Source organism: Ranitomeya imitator, chromosome 7 (genome assembly GCF_032444005.1).
Source record: "Ranitomeya imitator isolate aRanImi1 chromosome 7, aRanImi1.pri, whole genome shotgun sequence".
NCBI classification, from domain to species: Eukaryota; Metazoa; Chordata; class Amphibia; order Anura; family Dendrobatidae; genus Ranitomeya; species Ranitomeya imitator.
In genome coordinates, this window is record NC_091288.1 from 45,684,731 (window position 1) to 45,705,946 (window position 21,216).

Genomic DNA, 21,216 nt, shown 5'->3' on the forward strand with positions numbered 1-21,216 from the left:
TGACCTGACAATAACCCAAAAACATAGAACGAGCTCTGAGACGTGGGAACTCTGCTGACCGCAATCCCTAACCCTCTCCAACCACACTAGAGGCAGCCATGGATTGTGCCTAACGCTCCCTATGCAACTCGGCACAGCCTGAGAAACTAGCTAGCCTGAAGATAGAAAATAAGCCTACCTTGCCTCAGAGAAATACCCCAAAGGAAAAGGCAGCCCCCACATATAATGACTGTGAGTTAAGATGAAAAGACAAACGTAGAGATGAAATAGATTTAGCAAAGTGAGGCCCGACTTTCTGAACAGAGCGAGGATAGGAAAGGTAACTTTGCGGTCAACACAAAACCCTACAAACAACCACGCAAAGGGGCAAAAAGACCCTCCGTACCGAACTAACGGCACGGAGGTACACCCTCTGCGTCCCAGAGCTTCCAGCAAGCAAGAAAAAACAAATAAGCCAGCTGGACAGAAAAAAAACAGCAAACAAATAGCAAAAGCGGAACTTAGCTATGCAGAGCAGCAGGCCACAGGAACGATCCAGGAGGAAACAGGTCCAATACTAGAACATTGACTGGAGGCCAGGATCAAAGCACTAGGTGGAGTTAAATAGAGCAGCACCTAATGACTTCACCACATCACCTGAGGAAGGAAACTCAGAAGCCGCAGTACCACTCTCCTCCACCAACGGAAGCTCACAGAGAGAATCAGCCGAAGTACCACTTGTGACCACAGGAGGGAGCTCTGCCACAGAATTCACAGCAGGAGTCATGTGAAGGTGTCCCAATAATTTTGTGCTTATAATATACATTCAAGGTGTAGGACCATCAAATAATAAAACACCAAACTGTTGGGATATCCAAAGATCACCAAGGAAAAATAAAACAGTGTTGTGCACCTCTCACCCTTGCATGCCCAACTATGCTTAAAGAAGCACTCCTATCATCAAAATGTATGTCCTCTTAATATATTGCAGTCGTCATGTTATATAGCACTGTGTACTTACAATTGCTCATTCTGTCTTTCTACCAATCAAATTCTTCTCTTTTCTCTGCTCTATGTAGAACCATGAAATCTCTTTTTCCTGAATTTATCATCCCACTCTTCACCTCCTGACCCAGCTGCTCCCTCCTCCCCCTGCCAGGGACTTCTGCAGTGACGTATGACTCACACAGGGAAAACTGACCTCTTGTTTCCGCATGAAGCTTAAAAGGCTTCACCTAGTCAGTTTTAATCACGCAATATCATAGATCTAATGGAAAAGAGAAGAATTAACGGGGTAGAAAGGCAAAATGAGCAATTGTAAGTACACAGTATTTTATCATAATATGATTGCAATATATTAAGAGGATAAAAACTTTGATGGGTTGAGTGCTTCTTTAACACAATGTTACATATTGTTCGTTTACTAAAAAAAAAAAAGGAAAAACTTTATGCTGATATATTCATGCACAAGCTCCTTTTAAGCAACCTCACAATGGCACAGATAATGTTCAAAGTACCAGCTCCTGGAAATAGTCCATCATCCAAAGTCAGAGTAGTTATTTTACAATATGTCATCATCGCCGAGTATCCTTCCTGCGGAATAATAGATCACCATCTCCATCATGAGATTGTGGCAGGATAAGGCTACAGCATTTCAGCAGCATCAGATAAAGATACGGTCTGGTTCCATTTTTGCTTCTTTACTGATTGTGTTGACATAATAATGAAATTAAATTCCAGTTGAAATCAACCCTGTGAATTAAGTTCAATCAGACGGCCGGCAAAAACAGCCGTTGTTCCGATGACACAGACGATCATGAACAATGCAAGTAGAATGTGATCTAGCACCATCGCGACAAACTTCCATTCTTCTGAAGCCTGCAGAAGTGACATGAGAAACAGCATAAACTTGAGAAATTTCAGTGTCCTCAGAATAAAAGTGTTAGTACTTGTGCAAAAGGAAAAGTCATGAGTGCAGGATCAGTATGGGGTGTATCCAAGTATGTGCACCAGGTGAGGTTGATGAGTGTTTTGGGTTGGGCTCCAACTTGATCCACCATATACCGTATTTTTCCGACCATAAGACGCACTTTTTTTCCTCCAAATTTGGGAGGAAAGTGTGGGTGCGTCTTATGGTACGGATGTAGCATGTGGGGAGGGGGGCAGCAGTGAGTGGGATCGCACTGTTATCCCACTTCAGGATGTCCCCGCTGCCCAGAATCAGAGCTGGAGAAACCATGTGCTCCCGATGATTAAGTGCAGTGAATATTCATTAGCGGCTCCCCGCCCACCTATCAGCTGAGTGGTGAGCCGGGAGCAGCAAATGCTTAAGCAGGGACACACATGGCTTCTCCAGCGCTGATTGCTGCAGCAGCTGGGCAGGTCTGTGTGTTTGGGGGAGAGGAGGCAGCAGCAGGGGCCAAGGGAGAGAGGAGATCGCGGCATACCTGCCTGCCATGCCTGGGCTGGACGCTGAGTTCTGTGCAGGAGGACCTGTGATGATGTCAGGAGTGGGCAGGCTGGAGCATCACATGGCAGCTCAGAGCCCTCCCTCTTCTTGACATCATCACAGGTCCTTCAGGCTCTCCAGTCTCCACTAGAATCTGCAGCTTCCTCAACCTGTGCTGTGGAAAGGAAAGAGGGAAGGCTCTGTGTGCAGTCATGGGACGCTCCAGCTTTAACCTCACCACAATGTGGCTGGCTGCCACATTTAAGAGGTTAGTCTTTACAAAACACAATAAAGCACTCTGCCACTCCTTTGGTGAACTATAACTCCCAGCATGTCATAGGATCTGCAGGACATGCTGGGAGTTATAGTTCTCCCATGGGATTTTAAAGCAGCACTCCAGTGTTATTTTGCAGTGCTGGAGTGGTGCTTTAAATATAAGCCCTGTGCCCCCATTCTTATACTCACCCTCCAGCATCTTCATATAGTGCTTTACAGACACCACACTGGTCCCGCAGCTTCCAACATAATAACATACTATTATATATAATAACACCACATATAATAGTATGTCATTTATGTTATTAAATATTTTACCACATTTTTTAGCTTCAAATATTTTTTTTCCCTATTTTCCACCTCTAAAACCTGGGTGCGCCTTATAGTCCGGTGCGTCTTATAGTCCGAAAAATATGGGTAAGTCCAATTTGCAAGTATGATGCAGCTGCAGCACAGTTTAGCGCAACCTCCAACAGGGGGTGCTGGTGAGGGAAGGGAGGTTGCACACTCACAGCGCAGCAACACTGAGCAGCCGTACAGGTGACAAAAGAGTGGTCAGACAAGCAGAGTCAGAAACTGTCAGGAGCAGAAGTACCAGAGGTCACAGCAATGCACAAATTCAGAGGCAAGCCAGAAGTCAGAGCCAAACAGGAGCGCTGCATCCAAAACATGAGATGTAAGACGAAGTCGGGGTACAAGCCAGAAGTCAATCCAGTCGGGGAATGGAGTAACAGAGACGGAAAGCAAGAGGCGGGGTTTAGAGATCAGGCCGAGTCATACACTGTAAGGAAAACCACCAGACGAACACTAAGTCAGGGATAGGGAACGGGTCTCACACAGATACGGGAAGTGAGAGGCAGAAGGATCATCAGGGAATATGGGTCAGCTGCTCTAGTCTGGAAGCATGAACTATCACTGACGCTGGCCAGCAGACTGCAGAGGACTGAAAAAGCCCAGCCAGCTCCAAAGCAAGGCAGTGGGGTTAACCCCCGCATGACCAGTCCAGAGAGAGGAAAGCAGAAAACAAACTCCAGACTGGATCATAACAGCAAGAACAGGGATATGATACAAGCTGTATATGATTCACAAAACTAACATCACCCTATAAAACTAGTCCGATCTGTATTTTGGCATGAGACCTGGCCTCTATCCTTAGGGCCCTTTCACATTACATTTTTCTATGTTCAGTGGCCCACGTCAGGGGGGCAAAATAAGGATTCGGGGTTATGGGCAGACGAGACCATTGATTATAGTGATGCAGACTGAGTCACCATATGATCTGTCGTGCATCATTTTCAGCTGTATATGCCTAAGTGAGGTGGACAGCAAGATCTAGTAGACTCCAATAAGCACATATGACCAAAAATGATGCATAACAGAGCACACTGTGACCCCAGCTGCATAATTATAGTCAATGAACCTATCAGCGCATACGCCCAAATTCCAATTCAAGTCTGCAGTCACACTGTTGAATCATAACATTGTGCACTGTTAACACTGTCACAATTACCCCATATTCCCCATGTGAGTGGCCGGTCATGTGCCCTTATGTATGCAATTTGCATACTTGCGATTACATGCCAACTACACTTCAGTGCTTCTTTCAGTTCTCTAGTATTGTGAGAAGCCAGATAAGACTAGTTGGTACGTGACCAAAAATATGGAAATTCCATGCATGAGGTCACATGACCGCCCACTCATACGGGGTAATCATGACAGTGTGCACAAGATATACTGTCATGATCCTGCCTGCAGTGTGCAGTCACATAGATGGACTGCAGTGCAGACTATTCATTTGTGCTGTGAAAAATCCTTAAAAAAATGAGAGCCTAAATAGGAATTTTAAGGCAGTATTTCTTTTAAAATCCCGGTAGTACTATTTATTATTTCAGATCCAACTTGTGACAAAGAACTTCTGTTTTGCCATTTCCACCAGGACCCCCTACTATCTTTAGAACAAACTGGCTGCTCAGGGCAGCACCTGTCCTGTGGTTATATAAGGAGTGGAAACACATAGAAGTAAATGGGGATATGTTTTCATACAAAATCCCCATTTTGGGAGTAGCACTATGTAGGGAGATGATCCAAAGTGACCACTTCAATGTTTTCATCCTGCAGTTTCTTCGGTTAATTGAGGGAAGTTTCAAATTGTCAAAGTTATAATTTGGGACTTACAACCTATTTTACCTTGTTAGATTCTTGGTCCGATTTCATGGTTTCTGCAATATATTTAACACCTTCAATGGCGCTCTTCACTTCAGGGTTCTTCAGGATCGGTGACTGGTAAATCACGGCAGCAGGGCCCAGTTTTCCAGAAATTTCTGAAATATCCATGTCTTCTGCAAAGACTTTCTGCCCTTGTTTTTCTTGTGAAGGTCGTTTCATGGTAGAGAAAAACATCAAGTTCGGTACTGTTTCGATAAAAATCTGAATGCAAAGAAAGTATTTACAATTATTGCAGATTGAATTACGACAATCCAAGAAGACAACACCAAATCCCCCTATCTTTTTGGATTAGAACCCTCTCCCTCCCTCTGTTCACCATAGAGAACTGCAATTGTTCCTACAGACTGGATGTCACGCTGTTAACGGCGATAAAGGGGCAGGATGGCGTACTGGGACCCGCACCTGTCCCTGCCACTATAATGGGGCCCTGGCTTTCCCTTATCTCAGGGGTACCTATGATGGTTAGGAGACCTGAGCCGCCGGCGTATCCCTGTCTCCTGTGCAGACCCTATCAGTGGCCCCCTCTCCCCTCAAGGGAGGTGGACTGCACCAGTATAACAATACAACAAATAACAGGGTATACAGACAAGGTAACTAATAGTCTCAAACTCACCAAATGCTCACACAACCACAGAGGAAACACAGAGAAGGGAAGAGAAGGAAAAAAAACTAGGAAGGAAAACAAGTTTAACATGCAACCAAAACAGCAGACCACCAATCTCTGTAAATAAACCTCCAACACCAATACTACGCTCCTTCAACCTCCAGCCAGTCAGTAGAACTGATCACTGACAATAGCTGAAGTCAGGACTGAGTCTATATAGAGGATCAGATTACAAAATCCACTTCAGCTGAGAGACCCGGCTCTCAGCAATAAGGTTAACTCCTGCACTGCTGGCACAAAGCAGCCAGATCAGAATACAGATGAAGAGCTTCTGTTCACTGTGTGTGAACGAGGCCCAGAGTGCTGCGGTTCTCTGGAACCTCTCTGTCGCGGTAGCCCCGTGACACTGGACTCGTCCAAGAAAAGTCAGGATTAGGGGAGTATAAGCTTTTTTTTAACTGGGGTGATATAGAAGTGTTAGTATTTTTCTAAATTCTACTTTTTTTTAGTATTTACTAGTCTTATACTCTCATAATATTTTAAAGATTTTTCTTTAGGTTTCATATTTAGCCTAATATGTTTCTGTCTGACATACAAAGGCTATGAGAAACTGTGTGTTATAGGTGGTACGCTGGGAAAGACATCATAGCTAAAAGTCTCATAACATGTTTGTCAGAAGGAGGTGGCTGATGGAAATTTCCAATGCATATATGGAATAAGAAAACTGCTCACAGGATACTAAACAGTATTGTTTATGCTCACGACCGGTATGCATTTCTTTTATTCGAGTGCTCATGACAGAGAGAGGGCCGAGTCCCACAATTTGGCCTTACTGGTGGTCCCGTAATCTGACTGAGTCAGAAGAAACAGCTACAACAGAGTTATAGAGATGGCATTATTATTATTAAAGTTAGCAGAGTGTAATCATTACTTTACAGGGCACTCCGGGGGTATTATTACGTTAAGGGGGAGTTAGGGGCATTATACCCTTAAAAGGCGAACACAGGCATTTTTAGTGTCTAGGGTCAGAGTGCCAGGGATCTTTATGTTTGGTAGGTGCAACGTAGCACTCCGTTCCTCAATCCCTTTAGAGCTGATGTCTCCCAACGTTTCATAATCATATTCATCAGGGGGGTACTGACATCTTATCAGCATACATCGGTGAGCAATGAAAAGGCACCGCTGGGAAGACCCGGTCCCATGGATGAGTATAAACCTTAATATATTCTGATATAAATCCATTTGATACACCAATTGAACATATACATATCAATGTATGAAGAAGGGTATATATGTATTCCGGGAGTATCTATGGTTTAAAACATAAGAGAGGTTCTTGTATCCCTCTGTTATATTTTGGAGCTTGCGTTTTATGTGTAAGCACCATATGCAGTAATAAGTGACAGTAAGGGGATCCGCTGTTTTTTCTTGGCATATGCCAGCATGTGTATTTGTTTGTTGGTCTAAACCAGACGGACTTTGGTCACATTATTAAGTGGACCGTGGGGTGACATTTATAGCTTTCTCTCCGTGTTCAGGGAAGGTGCTGAAAAAACGCCCCACAGAGATGATAAGCAGTAATAAAGGGGACTGATGTAGAATCTCCACTATCTGCTATACCTAGAAAAGGGCTAAAATTTAATTATCCCAGAGAGGAGGCATATGTGTGGTTTGCCAATATTGTCTTTTGGTTTTATTTTGCACTATGTTGTGAGCACCGGCACTTTGTATCTATGTGGTAATATAGTGGTTTTAGCGTATAATAATAAAAGCTATGTTTTAAATAGTATTTTCTAACCAGCTGTTTGTATCTGTAGACTATACGGGTTATATTAGAATATTGTCCTTGCTGATAAAGAGTCTAGGGTCAATAGGGTAGCACAATTACTTGGTAATATGAACATGTGAGGTCTTATTACTCTCTAAGGAGCATAGTGGAGGCACTATTACTTTCTTAGGAGACAAAAGAGGCATTATTACTATTGCAACAGTGGTTGGTGAAAAAGGGGTCGTCAGTTACGGTTCGGAGGGAGACCACCAGAGCGGAGGAGTTAAAATAATGCATCCATAAAATATTGAGCCATACAGAAAATAGTTGAGAACCCCCCAATGCATATAGCCATGCCCCCGGGAGAAGCGAGTGGCAAAACGCGCGTCGGGGTGTGGGGAGTCCACGTTCCTATAACCTGAGGTACAGTTATATGGCATTAATTGTTTTAAATGTAACTCCGTCCACCATGAGTGGGTTCAAGTCTTTGGCTGTGGAGATTGTCTTTCTTAGTAGATTCACAGATGGCAGTATTATGACTATGATGATTGATGATTTACTTGAGGGGGTTTATATTGGAAAATAGATGTGATTTAGGAATTGTTTCACTTCTCTCCCCCTCTGGTTTTTTAATTAATTTTTAAATACCATTTAGTCTGATTTTTGCTGTCTTCCATCTTACACACGGACTCACTCAACTTATAGTGACTCATATCTTTAGAAATTGATGTTATTTTTAATATTATTTTTTTATTTAATTGTCAATAAAGTTTTATTAATTTTAAAATTTTCTATGGATCGCTTCTTAAATTTTGGTATTAGGTACTAAAATATGTGATTATATTTGATTTGAAGTGCCATTTTCAAGATTGGGTAGACACTTTTTTTTTTTGTTAATTATTACTGTATGGTAGCACTAAGGGGTCACTATTACAATTTGGAGGAACTGGGAAAATTATTATTGCTGTGTGGGACACTATTGCTGTCTGGCACTAATATTTTTAGGAGCACTATTGTTTTCAGGTAGCATTTCTTGGAAGGTAATTATAGTAGTGATTCAATTTTGTTAACTATTGGGCCACTGTGCCGCAAAGTATGTGCAGTTATGGGGCAAATAGGGAGCAGCAGGTACAAAAGTAAGGGGAGCAGCAAAATGGGGAGTTGGTGTAGGTTGGAAAGAGTTGGAGATGGTAGTGGAAAAGTGAGACGTCAAATGCGTCTATAATAAATTCTGAAGATTAGTCTGGGCTTGAAGAAGTTGTCATGGCGGTCTGGGCCAGATGGAAAAGACAGGAAAAGTGATCGACTTCAATCAGAAAGAACATTATCTGTAAGTCACGGGATTTACCTGAACTGTAATCCATTATTTAGTCTGCAGTCTAGCATTATATGGTGGTCTTTTTTTAATATATTTTTTTATTTAGTGTCAATTTGACGGAACAATTTCGGTATTATATAGTGGTAGGTGTATAATGGTACTATTGGTAATTTTGGTCTTGTAGTGTGTGCTTTGATAATAATATATATTCAGTATGCAATGGTAATGTTAGTGGTCATCATGCAGCAGTATTGTTTTGGCTTTGTACCATGGTATTATTGGTGGTAATGGTTTTTGTATAGTGTTTTGTTCACCACAGTCCTGGCACTGCATTAACAGTGAGATATAATGACTATATGTTATGTACATCATTTTTTAAGTGGCGGAGGACACATGCATTGGGGATTGTGCCCCTGATCTTTAAAGATCCTAGCAATGCCCCTGGGTCTTCTTAACTCACCTTCCTCACCCAAGGCGGCATTGTGTGAGTACTTGGCGAGCGATGATGAGTGTTAATTACGATAACAGTAATAATAATTGATGCTATAACAAGCACCATTGTAAATAACATGTATTTTCCGATCAGCGGCACGGCGCTAGAAGTTGACGGGATCAGTTCAACGATAACCAGAAGAAACACGGTGAGGGACAGCAGGACAGAGATGCTTAGAGTCATTTTCTCCCCTGTAAAACACACACAAATATAAATAAATCAGCACATAATGTTATAAAGTATATGCGTGATTAACTATACTTTATGGCCAAAGGTTTGGGAATTTTAGAATTTTATCACCTTTTTGAATTTACTACCACTACTCTGTGGTTCAGGAGATTCCGTGCATTGATACTGGGGTCATTATTTCAGTCCATCTAAGGGCTTGTGCACACAACCTTGAACGAGTGCTGTCTGTGGTTTTCATGGATAGCACTGATACCCATGATGTTCTATGGGGCTATGCACACGTCTGATTTTTTTTCCTCAGGCAGAGCGGGTCCAAAGGAAAAATTGGAGACATGTTCGATTTTGATCCGAGTGTCGGATCAAAATTGGCAATGCAAGTCTACGGTTTTATGAAACTATCGGACCGCACTTAGATGACATCCGAGTGTGGTCTGATTTTCATTGACTGACATAAAAGATAAGGGTTAAAAACATTTTTTTTTTCTCTCAACATCCAAGAAAAACTGATGCCACTTTGATCAGACACTCTGATCAGAATGATTGGACTGTTTTTCTATAGAATAGAGAGAAAAACGGTTTTGTGACTTTACCCTAATGCACAGGCTGCCAGACTGGTGAACTGTATCCCCCTTTTTAGTCCTTAAGTTTGGCCCATTGCACATTTTTGTATGTACATACTAATTTTAAAATACAAAAAGAGCCAACATTTAAAAAAATAAAAATAAATCAATTTACGGTACAATAAAAACCTGACTTAAAGGGAATATGTCACCTGTTGGATGATTTTGATCTATTACTATGGGCATACAGGTAATAGAATGGTTAAAACAGTCTTACCTGTATGCCTCATAGCTGCGGTGTAGATCTTGAAAAATTAATTTACTATGTTTTAGGGTAATGATTTCTTCCAGGCTCTGGGGCATGCAGTACCTGGAAGAAATCACTGCCTCCTGACTTCATTATCTCCCATCAGCGTCATACTGACCTGTTTGGCGCTGTAATCCCGCACATGTGCTATGCGCACACACGGTTATGCTAACTCTGTCCGACCCTCTATGGGCAGTGTCTGCATTGATCTTCTGCGCAGGTAGGCAATCACATGAATTTTTTAAGATCTACACCACAGCTATGAGGCATACAGGTAAGACTGGTGTAACCATTCTCTTACCTGTATGCCCATAGTAATAGGTCAAAATCGTCCAGGGGGTCTTTCTGGAGAAATCAGGACTTTATAAGAAGCCTGTATAAAAACCACAACATTTCATATACACCCTGAAAACTTCAAAACACGCATTAAGAAAAATACTGATAATTTTTGGAAGAAGTAGCACAGCCACACTCATGATTTCTGCAAGCAATGCTAGTTATCATCAGTGGCATAATTTGAAGCTCCTGGTCCCAATGCAAATACCCCAACAGAGTCCCAAACTATCACTGGTCTTTAATAGTATTGTTTTTTTTATAATGACCTTTTGGGCCCCACTTGATTACAGGGCCCAGATGCAACTACAACCCCTATTAGTACTCCCCTGTTTATGAACCCAGTATACTCCATACCTGAATCAGTGGGTAGGTAGAAAACTAAGCCAGTTAAAAAAGAGAAAAGCAGACAGGGAATGATGACATTCACAATGAAGTAAAGAGGGAGACGTTGTAAGACGAAGTGGTAGGTGATATCCAAGTATGGGACATCGGGGCAGCAGGCATATGTGACCCAATGTTTCCAGCAGCGGTAATCCTTCATCATCCACTCTCCACTCTCCTGAAAGTTACTGAGATCTGGACGGTCACTTTCCTTGAAAGCAGAATATTAAATATATCAATCATTTAGTCAATGTATTCTCTATTAAATGCCACCAGCACATTGCACTCTTGGATGAAGAACATTGTGGGGAGGTTATTTACCCCTTGTCCTTGTACACATTGCTTGCAGTACTTGGACTTGTGCATCTTTTATACAAGTCTTATAGCAATGATGGCTGCAACTGTAATCCTATCTCAGGCAGATTCGACAATTTCAAGAAGATCAGTCAACCATCTGATGTTTGAGGGTCTCCTGACTCTCTCCTCAACAGATGATGTCAGGGAAAGAAGGATCGGTCAATTTCAATGTTTAAAAATTAGCCACCACCATAAGTGACTGGTAGGAGTGTTCTCCTCTCTCTTTACTGAAATATCAGGAACACTCAGCTGAGACGAACGGTTTGCTGAATGAACGTTATCTTATGTATATGCCCAGCTTCACTGTTTTCTATACTTGATGTAGCTACGACTACACAAAATAATGTAGGGTTGTCACCAAATATGAATGCCGTACCATGTCTTTTTCAATGGTGCCTTGGTATAGAGGGGCCCATCTCTGGATGGTCCCATCCTCTCTGCTAATGGTTGGCAAACACATGTACAAGACTCACACCATCAGACAGGGGTGGACATACTATTGAAGAACCCGTGCAGTAGAGGTGCCACCACCACCTCAAAAGCAGGTGGAATTGTGCATTATTATGAGCTATTGGACTGTAAGGGGTCTCCCGATGGAAGGGAGCATCGACTTCGCTCACCTCGAGGGAGGGGAGAGAAGGGCCCAGCAGGGGTCGGCTCTCTGTGCCACCACTTGCCTCAGGTCAGTCAGGGAACTGCACCGAGGGCAAATAGTCCCCGGAAAGGCTTCCCTTATAGGTACGAGTTAGTGAGGCGCTCCCAATGAGGGGGAATATATATCACCAGTTCAGGCTGGCGATATATATATAAACCTCCTGGCCGTCACTGCCAGAGTTCCTCACTAAAACAATACGGTATTCTGCCACCAGTTCCTCATTTAAAATAAGCCCTGTTCGACAGCAAACTTAGATCGGGTCAGGAATTAACCGTGGGGTAGCGTATGATATAACCAACGGAGCGTGCGGACGTGGGGATTCGTGGATCGAGATAAAAGAGCAGCCCAAGATTTATTTTATATTTAATCGCCGAAGAGGCGCACTAGAAAATACAGCTATACCCTACAAGGATAGGGTATAGATAGGTTGCAATTACCGTGATATGTAGCATGTGATCACAGGAAGGCGCTGATGGATCACAGGTCCAAATCTTAGTTACAGGCTTTCCGGGCTGTGTCAGCAAACTTATCCTTCGGCCATCAGAAAACCACTGACCAAAATGAGGCGCTGCCTTATATTTCTTAGGCTGCTACCTCACACATCTGCTCCCACCCCTGGGTGGTGCAGCCTTTCTCCTCCCATGTCTGAAAATATTATTTTCTGCCTAGAACCGTGTCTGGCCCATATCTTTACGCCCGAAGCTCTGAACGGGGTGGTTGTACCGCCACTGGATTCTGCTGGATTTTATCTGCACATAGAGACTAAATATGACTACCGTATGTAATTATTGCTAGCTATGTGTTATAACTCCATGATTCAGAGTGCTGCAGGTGGCTAACTAATATGTGCATGCCGATTCAGAATATGTGCTTGGTTTATCCTAGACATATTGCATTATGTTATTATAAGTCATTTCCCATATTCAATACCTCCTAGCCTTGCTTTTCCATGTGCTTGGTCACACAAAGAGATTCAGATTTCCACAGCTGCCAAACAGTTCGCACCCATGTGTTAACAACTTCAAAAGAGCTTGTCCTAGCTCATTTAATTAAAAGAAAACAAAGAGCCTGGGGAATCCCAAGGGTGAGGGCACATTTCAGAAGTGGAGGGAGACTTAAAAATCAAAATGGATTCTCCCTTGTCCCTCACAGGGCCCATATATTTTTCTTGCATAGGGGCCTTCTTCTTTCTGTGACCACCACTGCCTCGGGAGGTACTGCATTGTTAGCAAAGAATAATAGCTGAAAAGTATGAAGTTTACAAAATTAGAATTGTTAATAGTTTATTTTTATCAATTAACAAAATGCAAAGTGACAAAACCAAAGAGGATTTAAGTGAAATCAATATTTGGGTTGACCAAACATTGCCTACAGTTAAGGTGCTCTCCCCACTTCCTCCCTGCATACTCTTCGCTAGCATCTATGTGTATAATAATATATAGTTGCAGTGACTCGCCGGCACCTGCACAGAAGATCCCTGAATACACTGCCCATAGAAGAAAGGAAAAGGTATGGATTGCGGAGGGCGTGCCGGAGGCAGGTGCGGGATTCAGGCACCACATGGAAGGGGGGTAATATTATAATGAAGACAGGAGGCTGGCATTTTTTCCAGGCACCATACGCCCTGGAGTCTGGAGGAAATCATTAGCATAAAGAAATAAAATAAGTTTTCTCAACAACAATACCACTAATATGAGGCATACAGGTAGGACTAGTATAACATTTCTATCACCTGTATGCCCATATTAATAGGTTATATAACGTCCCATTAGATGACAGATTCCCTTTAACCAACACATTGTAACTTTAAGTCAATTACACTTCTGTGAATTCAACCTGTCCAGTTATGAAGTAACACCGATTGTGAATCAATTTCTACTGCTATTGTACAAATGGACCAGACAACAGGTAGAAATGATAGGCAATTTGCAAGGCAACCCCTATAATGGAGTGGTTCCGCAGGTGCTGACCACAGTCCATTTCTCTGTTCTCATCCTTTTTGGCTGTTGTTTTGGTCACTTTTGTATGTTGTCATCACTCTCACCCCTAGAGGTACAGTAGCATGAGGAAGAAGTTGCTGAATTAGTGCAGCTCATCCAGGATGGCACATCAATGTGAGCTGTAGCAAGAAGGGTATCTGTGTCTGTCAGCAGTGTCCAGAACAAGCGGCAGATACCAGGAGACAGGCCAGTACACCAGGAGCACGTAGGATGGCAACAACCCAGCAGTAGGACCTCTATCTCCTCCTTTGTGGAAGGAGAAACCAGTGCCAGAGCCCTGCAAAATGACCTTCATCAGGCCGTTAACATCCATGTGTCTGCTCAAACTGTCAGAAACAGACTCCAGAAACACCAAGATTGGCAGATTCGACATTGGCACCACGAGCAGGATCACATTGAGCACATGTGACAGACGTGACAGAGTCTGGAGATGATGTAGAGAACGTTCTGCTGCCTGCAACCTCCTCCTGCATGATCAGTTTGGCAGTGGGTCAGTAATGGCGTGGGGAGGCATTTCTTTGTAGGGCCTCTATGTGCTAGCCAGAGGTACCCTGACTGCTATTAGGTACTGGGATGAGAACCTCAGACCTATAGTGAAACCATATGCAGGTGCAGTGGACCCTGGATTCCTTATGATGCATGACAATGCTAGGCCTCATGTGGCTGAAGTGCATGATTAAAACATTGATGCTATGGACTGGCCTGCCCGATCTCCAGACCTGAATGCAATCGAGCACATCTGGGACATCATGGCACCACATACTCCTCCATACAGTATAATGGGCCCCATATATTGCTCCATATGGTATATAATGGGCCCATATAATGCTCCATCCAGTATAATGGGCCCCATATAATGCTCCATTCAATATAATGGCCCCATATAATGCTCCATATAGTGTATAATGGCCCTATATAGTGCTCCATACGATATAATGGCCCCATATAATACTCCATACAGTATAATGGACCCATATATTGCTCCATACAGAATAATCGCCCCATATAGTGCTCCATACAGTATAATGGGCCCCATATAGAGCTCCATACATAAAAAATAATTAATCAAATACTCACCTCTCCTCTTTTCCCATTGCTTCCCTCTCCTCACTGTCTTCTGGCACTCTGCACTGCTCATCAGAGGGCATGCTGTAGTGAGGTCATCACGTCCTCTGCCCTGAGACATCACAGAGAGTCAGAAGATGCTAAAGATACCGTAGCTTTGGGAAACAGGTAGAGGTGAGTATTGGAGGAGGGCTGGTGCCAGCGCTGGCACCAGGCTCCGACGACTCATGGGACCCATAGCACGCCACTGTCCCTGACAGCGAGGGGGCCCCCCGTTCATCCAGGAATCCGGCATTGCCTGGGTGCGCCGGGTGGTGACACTAGCACTGCTCCGCTAAAATGGTTCCAGAAAATTAAGTATTTCTCCCAGAATATTATTGCCATTACACATGTTTTGTTACACACGTTTATTTCCTCTGTGTGTATTAAACAACACAACATTGTGTATTAGAAAAAAAAAACAGAGGCGAAAAAGGCAAATTGGACATAATTTCACACAAAGCACCAAAAATGAGCCAGCCAAAATTGTTGGCACCCTTAACTTAATATCTGGTTGCCACCCTTTGGAATAAATAGCTGAAATGAATCACTTCCTATAACCATCAACAAGCTTCTTACACCTCTCAACTGGAATTTTGGACCAATTTTCTTTTGTAAACCGATCCAGGTCTCTCATATTTGAAGGGTGCCTCCCAACGGCAATTTTAAAATCTGTCCTCAGCTGTTCAATAGAATTTAGATGTGGACTCATTGGTAGCCACTTCAGATCTTTCCAGCTCTTTGCTTCCATCCATTTCTGGGTGCTACTTTAGATATGTTTGAGATCATTGTCCTGCAGAAAGACCCATAACCTAGGAATCAAGCTTTCTGACACAGGGAACTACATTGCGACTCAAAATCTTTTGGTAATCTTCAATTATCATGATGCCTTGCACACAGTCAAGGCATCCAGTGCCAGAGGCAAAAAAACACCAAAACATCTTTGAACCTCCACCATATTTGACTGTAGGTACCGTGTTCTTTTCTTTATAGGCCTTATTCCATTTTCAGCAAAATGAAGAATGATGTGCTTTATCAAAAAGCTCTATTTTGGTCTTATCTGTCCACAACACACTTTCCTGGAAGGATTTTGGCTCACTCACGTTCATTTTGGCAAACTAGAGTCTTGATCTTGATGTCAAGAGTGGGGTCCTCCTGGGTCTCATGCCATAGCGTTTTATTTAATTTAAATGTCGACAGATAGTTCACGCTGACACTGATGTACCATGAGCCTGCAGGACAGATTGAATTTCTTTGGAACTTGATTAGGGCTACTTATTCACCATCTGGACTATCCAGCATTGCAACCTTTATCAATTTTTTTCTGCTGTCCATGTCCATGGAGATTACAGTTGAGCTCAAAAGTTTACATACACTGGCAGAATTTTTATTTTCTTGACCTTTTTTCAGAGAATATGAATGATAACACTAAAACTTTTTTTCCACTCATGGCTAGTGGTTGGGTGAAGACATTTGTTGTCAAACTACTGTGTTGTCTCTTTTTAAATCATAATGACAACCCAAAACATCCAAATGACCCTTATCAAATGTTCACATACCCCATATCTTAATACCGTGTATTGCCCCGCTAACATCAATGACAGCTTGAAGTCTTTTATGGTAGTGGTGGATGAGGTTCTTTATTTTCTCAGATGTAAAGCTGCCCACTCTTCTTAACAAAAGCCTCCAGTTTCTGTAAATTCCTGGGCTTTCTAGCATGAACTGTGCGCTGGGATCTTCCCAGAGTGGCTCAATGATATTGAGGTTAGGAGACTGAGATGGCCACTCCAGAACTTTCTCTTTGTTCTGCTGTAACCAATGACAGGTCGACTTGGAGATTTCTCGGACCCCAGCTACCACTATTTCTCCTGGTATGGCGTCCCCGCCTTGTACGAGTACGTGCCCAGGAACATCACCTGTGCCCTTTCCAACACAGTAAAGGGGGATTGTGCACTTAACGACTGACACGCGGACAAGCGCTTATTGTCAGGGTCGCTACATTTCCCTGATGGCACACTGGGTGAACATCGTGGAGGCTAGAGCTGAGTCCCACCCTGGCATGGCGCATTTGCTACTGACACCGCGGATTGCTGGCCCTACTTCTATCAGAGTTTCCTCCGCCTCCTACATCAGTTCCTTTACCCCCTCCTGCTCCTCCTCTTCCTCAATCTCTGATTTGGTAGCTCAGGGTATGTCGTCCACATCCGGAAGATAGAAGCTCTGCAGCACTGCCTTAGTGAAGCGACAACAGGCTCTGCTGAAGCTAATTTATCTAGGAGAGAAACTGCACACCTCGGAAAAGTTATTGAAAGGAATAAGACACCAGACCGATCCAGCGATGTGTTCACTTGTAACCAGGGTAAATATCGGGTTACTAAGCGCAGGGGCCGCGCTTAGTAACCCGATATTTACTCTGGTTACCATTGTAAAAGTTTAAAAAAAAACACTACATACTCACATTCTGATGTCTGTCATGTCCCCCGGCGTCCACAGGGTTAAAGCTGCTTTCGGCAGGAGCACTGCTAATGCACTTTCGGCCGAGAGCTTCCCTGCACTGACTGTATCAGCGCCGGCCGTAAAGCAGAGCACAGCGGTGACGTCACCGCTGTTACTGCCGGCGTTGACACAGTCAGTGCAGGGAAGCTCTCGGCAGCAGCGCATGCATTAGCAGCGCTCTTGCTGAAAGCAGTTTTAACCCTGTGGACGCCGGCGGGGGACGTGACAGACATCGGAATGTGAGTATGTAGTGTTTTTTTTTTTTTTACTTTTACAATGGTAACCAGGGTAAATATCGGGTTACTAAGCGCGGCCCCTGCACTTAGTAACCCGATGTTTACCCTGGTTACCCGGGTGCTGCAGGGGGACTTCAGCATCGTTGAAGACCGTTTCAACAATGCCGAAGTCTTTCCCCTGATCGTTGGTCGCTGGAGAGAGCTGTCTGTGTGACAGCTCCCCACCGACCACACAACGACTTACCAACGATCACAGCCAGGTCGTATCGCTGGTCGTGATCGTTGGTAAGTCGTTTAGGGTGACTAAAGCTTAAGTTCTCCTCAAATCAAATTTTTGGCAGTTCTTGCTTCCTTCATAAATTACACTGACATTTCCAATTTTTTTTTAATAAAGATTTCAGTTTTGGTTTTCTTAAATTATCATTTTTAAAAACTTTTTTAAATGTTTAATTATATACAAGTCATTATATAGGGAAAAACGTTTCTTAACATTTTTTTTTCCTGTAAACTCCAATTTCTCGTCGATTTTGAATGGTTTTTTTTCAGTCCTTAAGTGGAGTAAAAGTGTGACACCATTGTTCTCAGCAGCGATCTAAAAGTCAGAGATGCTTCCAGGGGTCTTCCCCACCATGTTCTCCTTCCACTGAGCACTTTTTCCATCCATCTGCCCCCCCAGACCTCCTTGTAGGATCTGTTGGAAAAATGCTCGGATTTCCCATTGACTCCCATTATACTCAATACTCGAAACAAGCATCTGAGCATTAGGAATTGCTCGGTTCGAGTAACGAGCACCTGAGCATTTTAGTGCTCGCTAATTCCTAATAGGGTGTCAAAAATATCTGCTAGTATACTGTAGATACAGAAATACATTTTGGTATAAAACCATAATAATATTGTGAGTGCAGATTATAAAAACTGCAGGATATATTTACAAGGCATTCAGCCATCAACTCATGCAAAGATTCCTTACCGGGTTTATAACTACTAACAAGCCATCATAGGTCCAGGTTCCCAGTTTCATGCTGCAGTTCTGCTGGTCGAATGGGAAGTATGTGACTATAATTTCACAGTAACTTTTAAAAATGGCCGGAGGAGTCCATATAATTTTTCCTGTATAATCAAGGAGGACCTTTGTATCCTTTACAATAACAAAGTCTCCGTCGGCACTGTGATGAAGTAAAAGATAAAAAGTTAATTCCTTCAAATGTTTCGACTTATTTTCATCAGCTAAACTCTAGACAATTAACAATGTAATAATATATTAGGAAATGTTGGGTTACTTACATGTATCTGTCCCAGAGTTCACAATGCAAACTGCATACATGTAGATTTCTTTTTATACCTGATGAGCCTGGTGTACTTATTATGAAAATCCATGTCAGAATGGCCGTATACGGTAATTCTATTTGAAAGGTTCTACCCTGATATTTAAATTATCGTTTTCAAGCCAAAGCCAGGAGCATACACTAATTTTGATAAGAAGTCTATAAGTAAGTTTACTAATCTATGCAAAGTGTATCATGAAATCTATGGCTTTGTAAGCAGTATAAAAGAGAGAAACTAAGACTAAATTATATTTATGTTTATTGGTATACTATTATGCAATTTTATATTTTGATGAATATTATTTATATATATATATATATATATATATATATATATATATATATATATATATTATAAAACATTGAGTTAACTTCATAATGAAGGGATAGACATCTTACTTGTTGTAAAGAACAAAATCGGGTCGCCAAATATTACTGGAAGAAATTCGTACTTTCTGTATCCCACCATATTTTGCTGGGTTCCATTTTAAGTTGACATCCACCCATTGCTAAACAAATAAAATATTTTAAAAAAATTTACTATTATTATTATTATTATTATTAGTGTGTGCATATCATACATACAGTAAATGTTAATAATAAGTCAATTTCATTGTGAAAGTTCACAAACAAGATCTTACATATACAGTATATTTCTGCAACCAGTGTCTGTAAATGGGTACCTTACTAATTAACTTGCTAACCCCTTAATTATTATTGGAACTAACAGCAAATGAAATGGTAGCCTGACAGATGAAGGGGGACAAGTAAAACTGCGCAATCTAATCTATCTATATTATCATGTACAGCACATTGGAATCAATGGTGCTCTAAAAATAAATAAATAATATATATTATACTATTTATATATTATTTATATATTAGACTATATATATATATATATATATATATATATATATATATATATATATATATATATATATATATATATATATATATATATATATATATATACAGTGGGGCAAAAAAGTATTTAGTCAGTCAGCAATAGTGCAAGTTCCACCACTTAAAAAGATGAGAGGTGTCTGTAATTTACATCATAGGTAGACCTCAACTATGGGAGACAAACTGAGAAAAAAAAATCCAGAAAATCACATTGTCTGTTTTTTTAACATTTTATTTGCATATTATGGTGGAAAATAAGTATTTGGTCAGAAACAAAATTTCATCTCAATACTTTGTAATATATCCTTTGTTGGCAATGACAGAGGTCAAACGTTTTCTGTAAGTCTTCACAAGGTTGCCACACACTGTTGTTGGTATGTTGGCCCATTCCTCCATGCAGATCTCCTCTAGAGCAGTGATGTTTTTGGCTTTTCGCTTGGCAACACGGACTTTCAACTCCCTCCAAAGGTTTTCTATAGGGTTGAGATCTGGAGACTGGCTAGGCCACTCCAGGACCTTGAAATGCTTCTTACGAAGCCACTCCTTCGTTGCCCTGGCGGTGTGCTTTGGATCATTGTCATGTTGAAAGACCCAGCCACGTTTCATCTTCAATGCCCTTGCTGATGGAAGGAGGTTTGCACTCAAAGTCTCACGATACATGGCCCCATTCATTCTTTCATGTACCCGGATCAGTCGTCCTGGCCCCTTTGCAGAGAAACAGCCCCAAAGCATGATGTTTCCACCACCATGCTTTACAGTAGGTATGGTGTTTGATGGATGCAACTCAGTATTCTTTTTCCTCCAAACACGACAAGTTGTGCTTCTACCAAACAGTTCCAGTTTGGTTTCATCAGACCATAGGACATTCTCCCAAAACTCCTCTGGATCATCCAAATGCTCTCTAGCAAACTTCAGACGGGCCCGGACATGTACTGGCTTAAGCAGTGGGACACGTCTGGCACTGCAGGATCTGAGTCCATGGTGGCGTAGTGTGTTACTTATGGTAGGCCTTGTTACATCAGTCCAAGCTCTCTGCAGTTCATTCACTAGGTCCCCCCGCGTGGTTCTGGGATGGCACACCATTCTTGTGATCATTCTGACCCCACGGGGTGGGATTTTGCGTGGAGCCCCAGATCGAGGGAGATTATCAGTGGTCTTGTATGTCTTCCATTTTCTAATTATTGCTCCCACTGTTGATTTCTTCACTCCAAGCTGGTTGGCTATTGCAGATTCAGTCTTCCCAGCCTGGTG

At 42.3% G+C, this 21,216-nt stretch overlaps 1 protein-coding gene across 1 annotated transcript in view; it reads right to left on the bottom strand.

Annotated features, from left to right (window-relative positions):
* Positions 1-773: 773 nt before the first annotated feature.
* The window catches only part of LOC138646081 (acetylcholine receptor subunit alpha-1-B), a 42,824-nt gene continuing 22,381 nt past the window's right edge, over positions 774-21,216 (bottom strand). Inside the window, exons 4-9 of the mRNA XM_069735550.1 lie at positions 19,459-19,568; positions 18,705-18,900; positions 10,860-11,097; positions 9,081-9,304; positions 4,892-5,131; positions 774-1,857 (exon numbers count right to left, since the gene is read on the bottom strand). Coding sequence (XP_069591651.1) covers positions 1,726-1,857; positions 4,892-5,131; positions 9,081-9,304; positions 10,860-11,097; positions 18,705-18,900; positions 19,459-19,568 — 1,140 coding nt within the window. The 3' untranslated portion in view covers positions 774-1,725. The remainder of the gene's footprint in view (positions 1,858-4,891; positions 5,132-9,080; positions 9,305-10,859; positions 11,098-18,704; positions 18,901-19,458; positions 19,569-21,216) is intronic.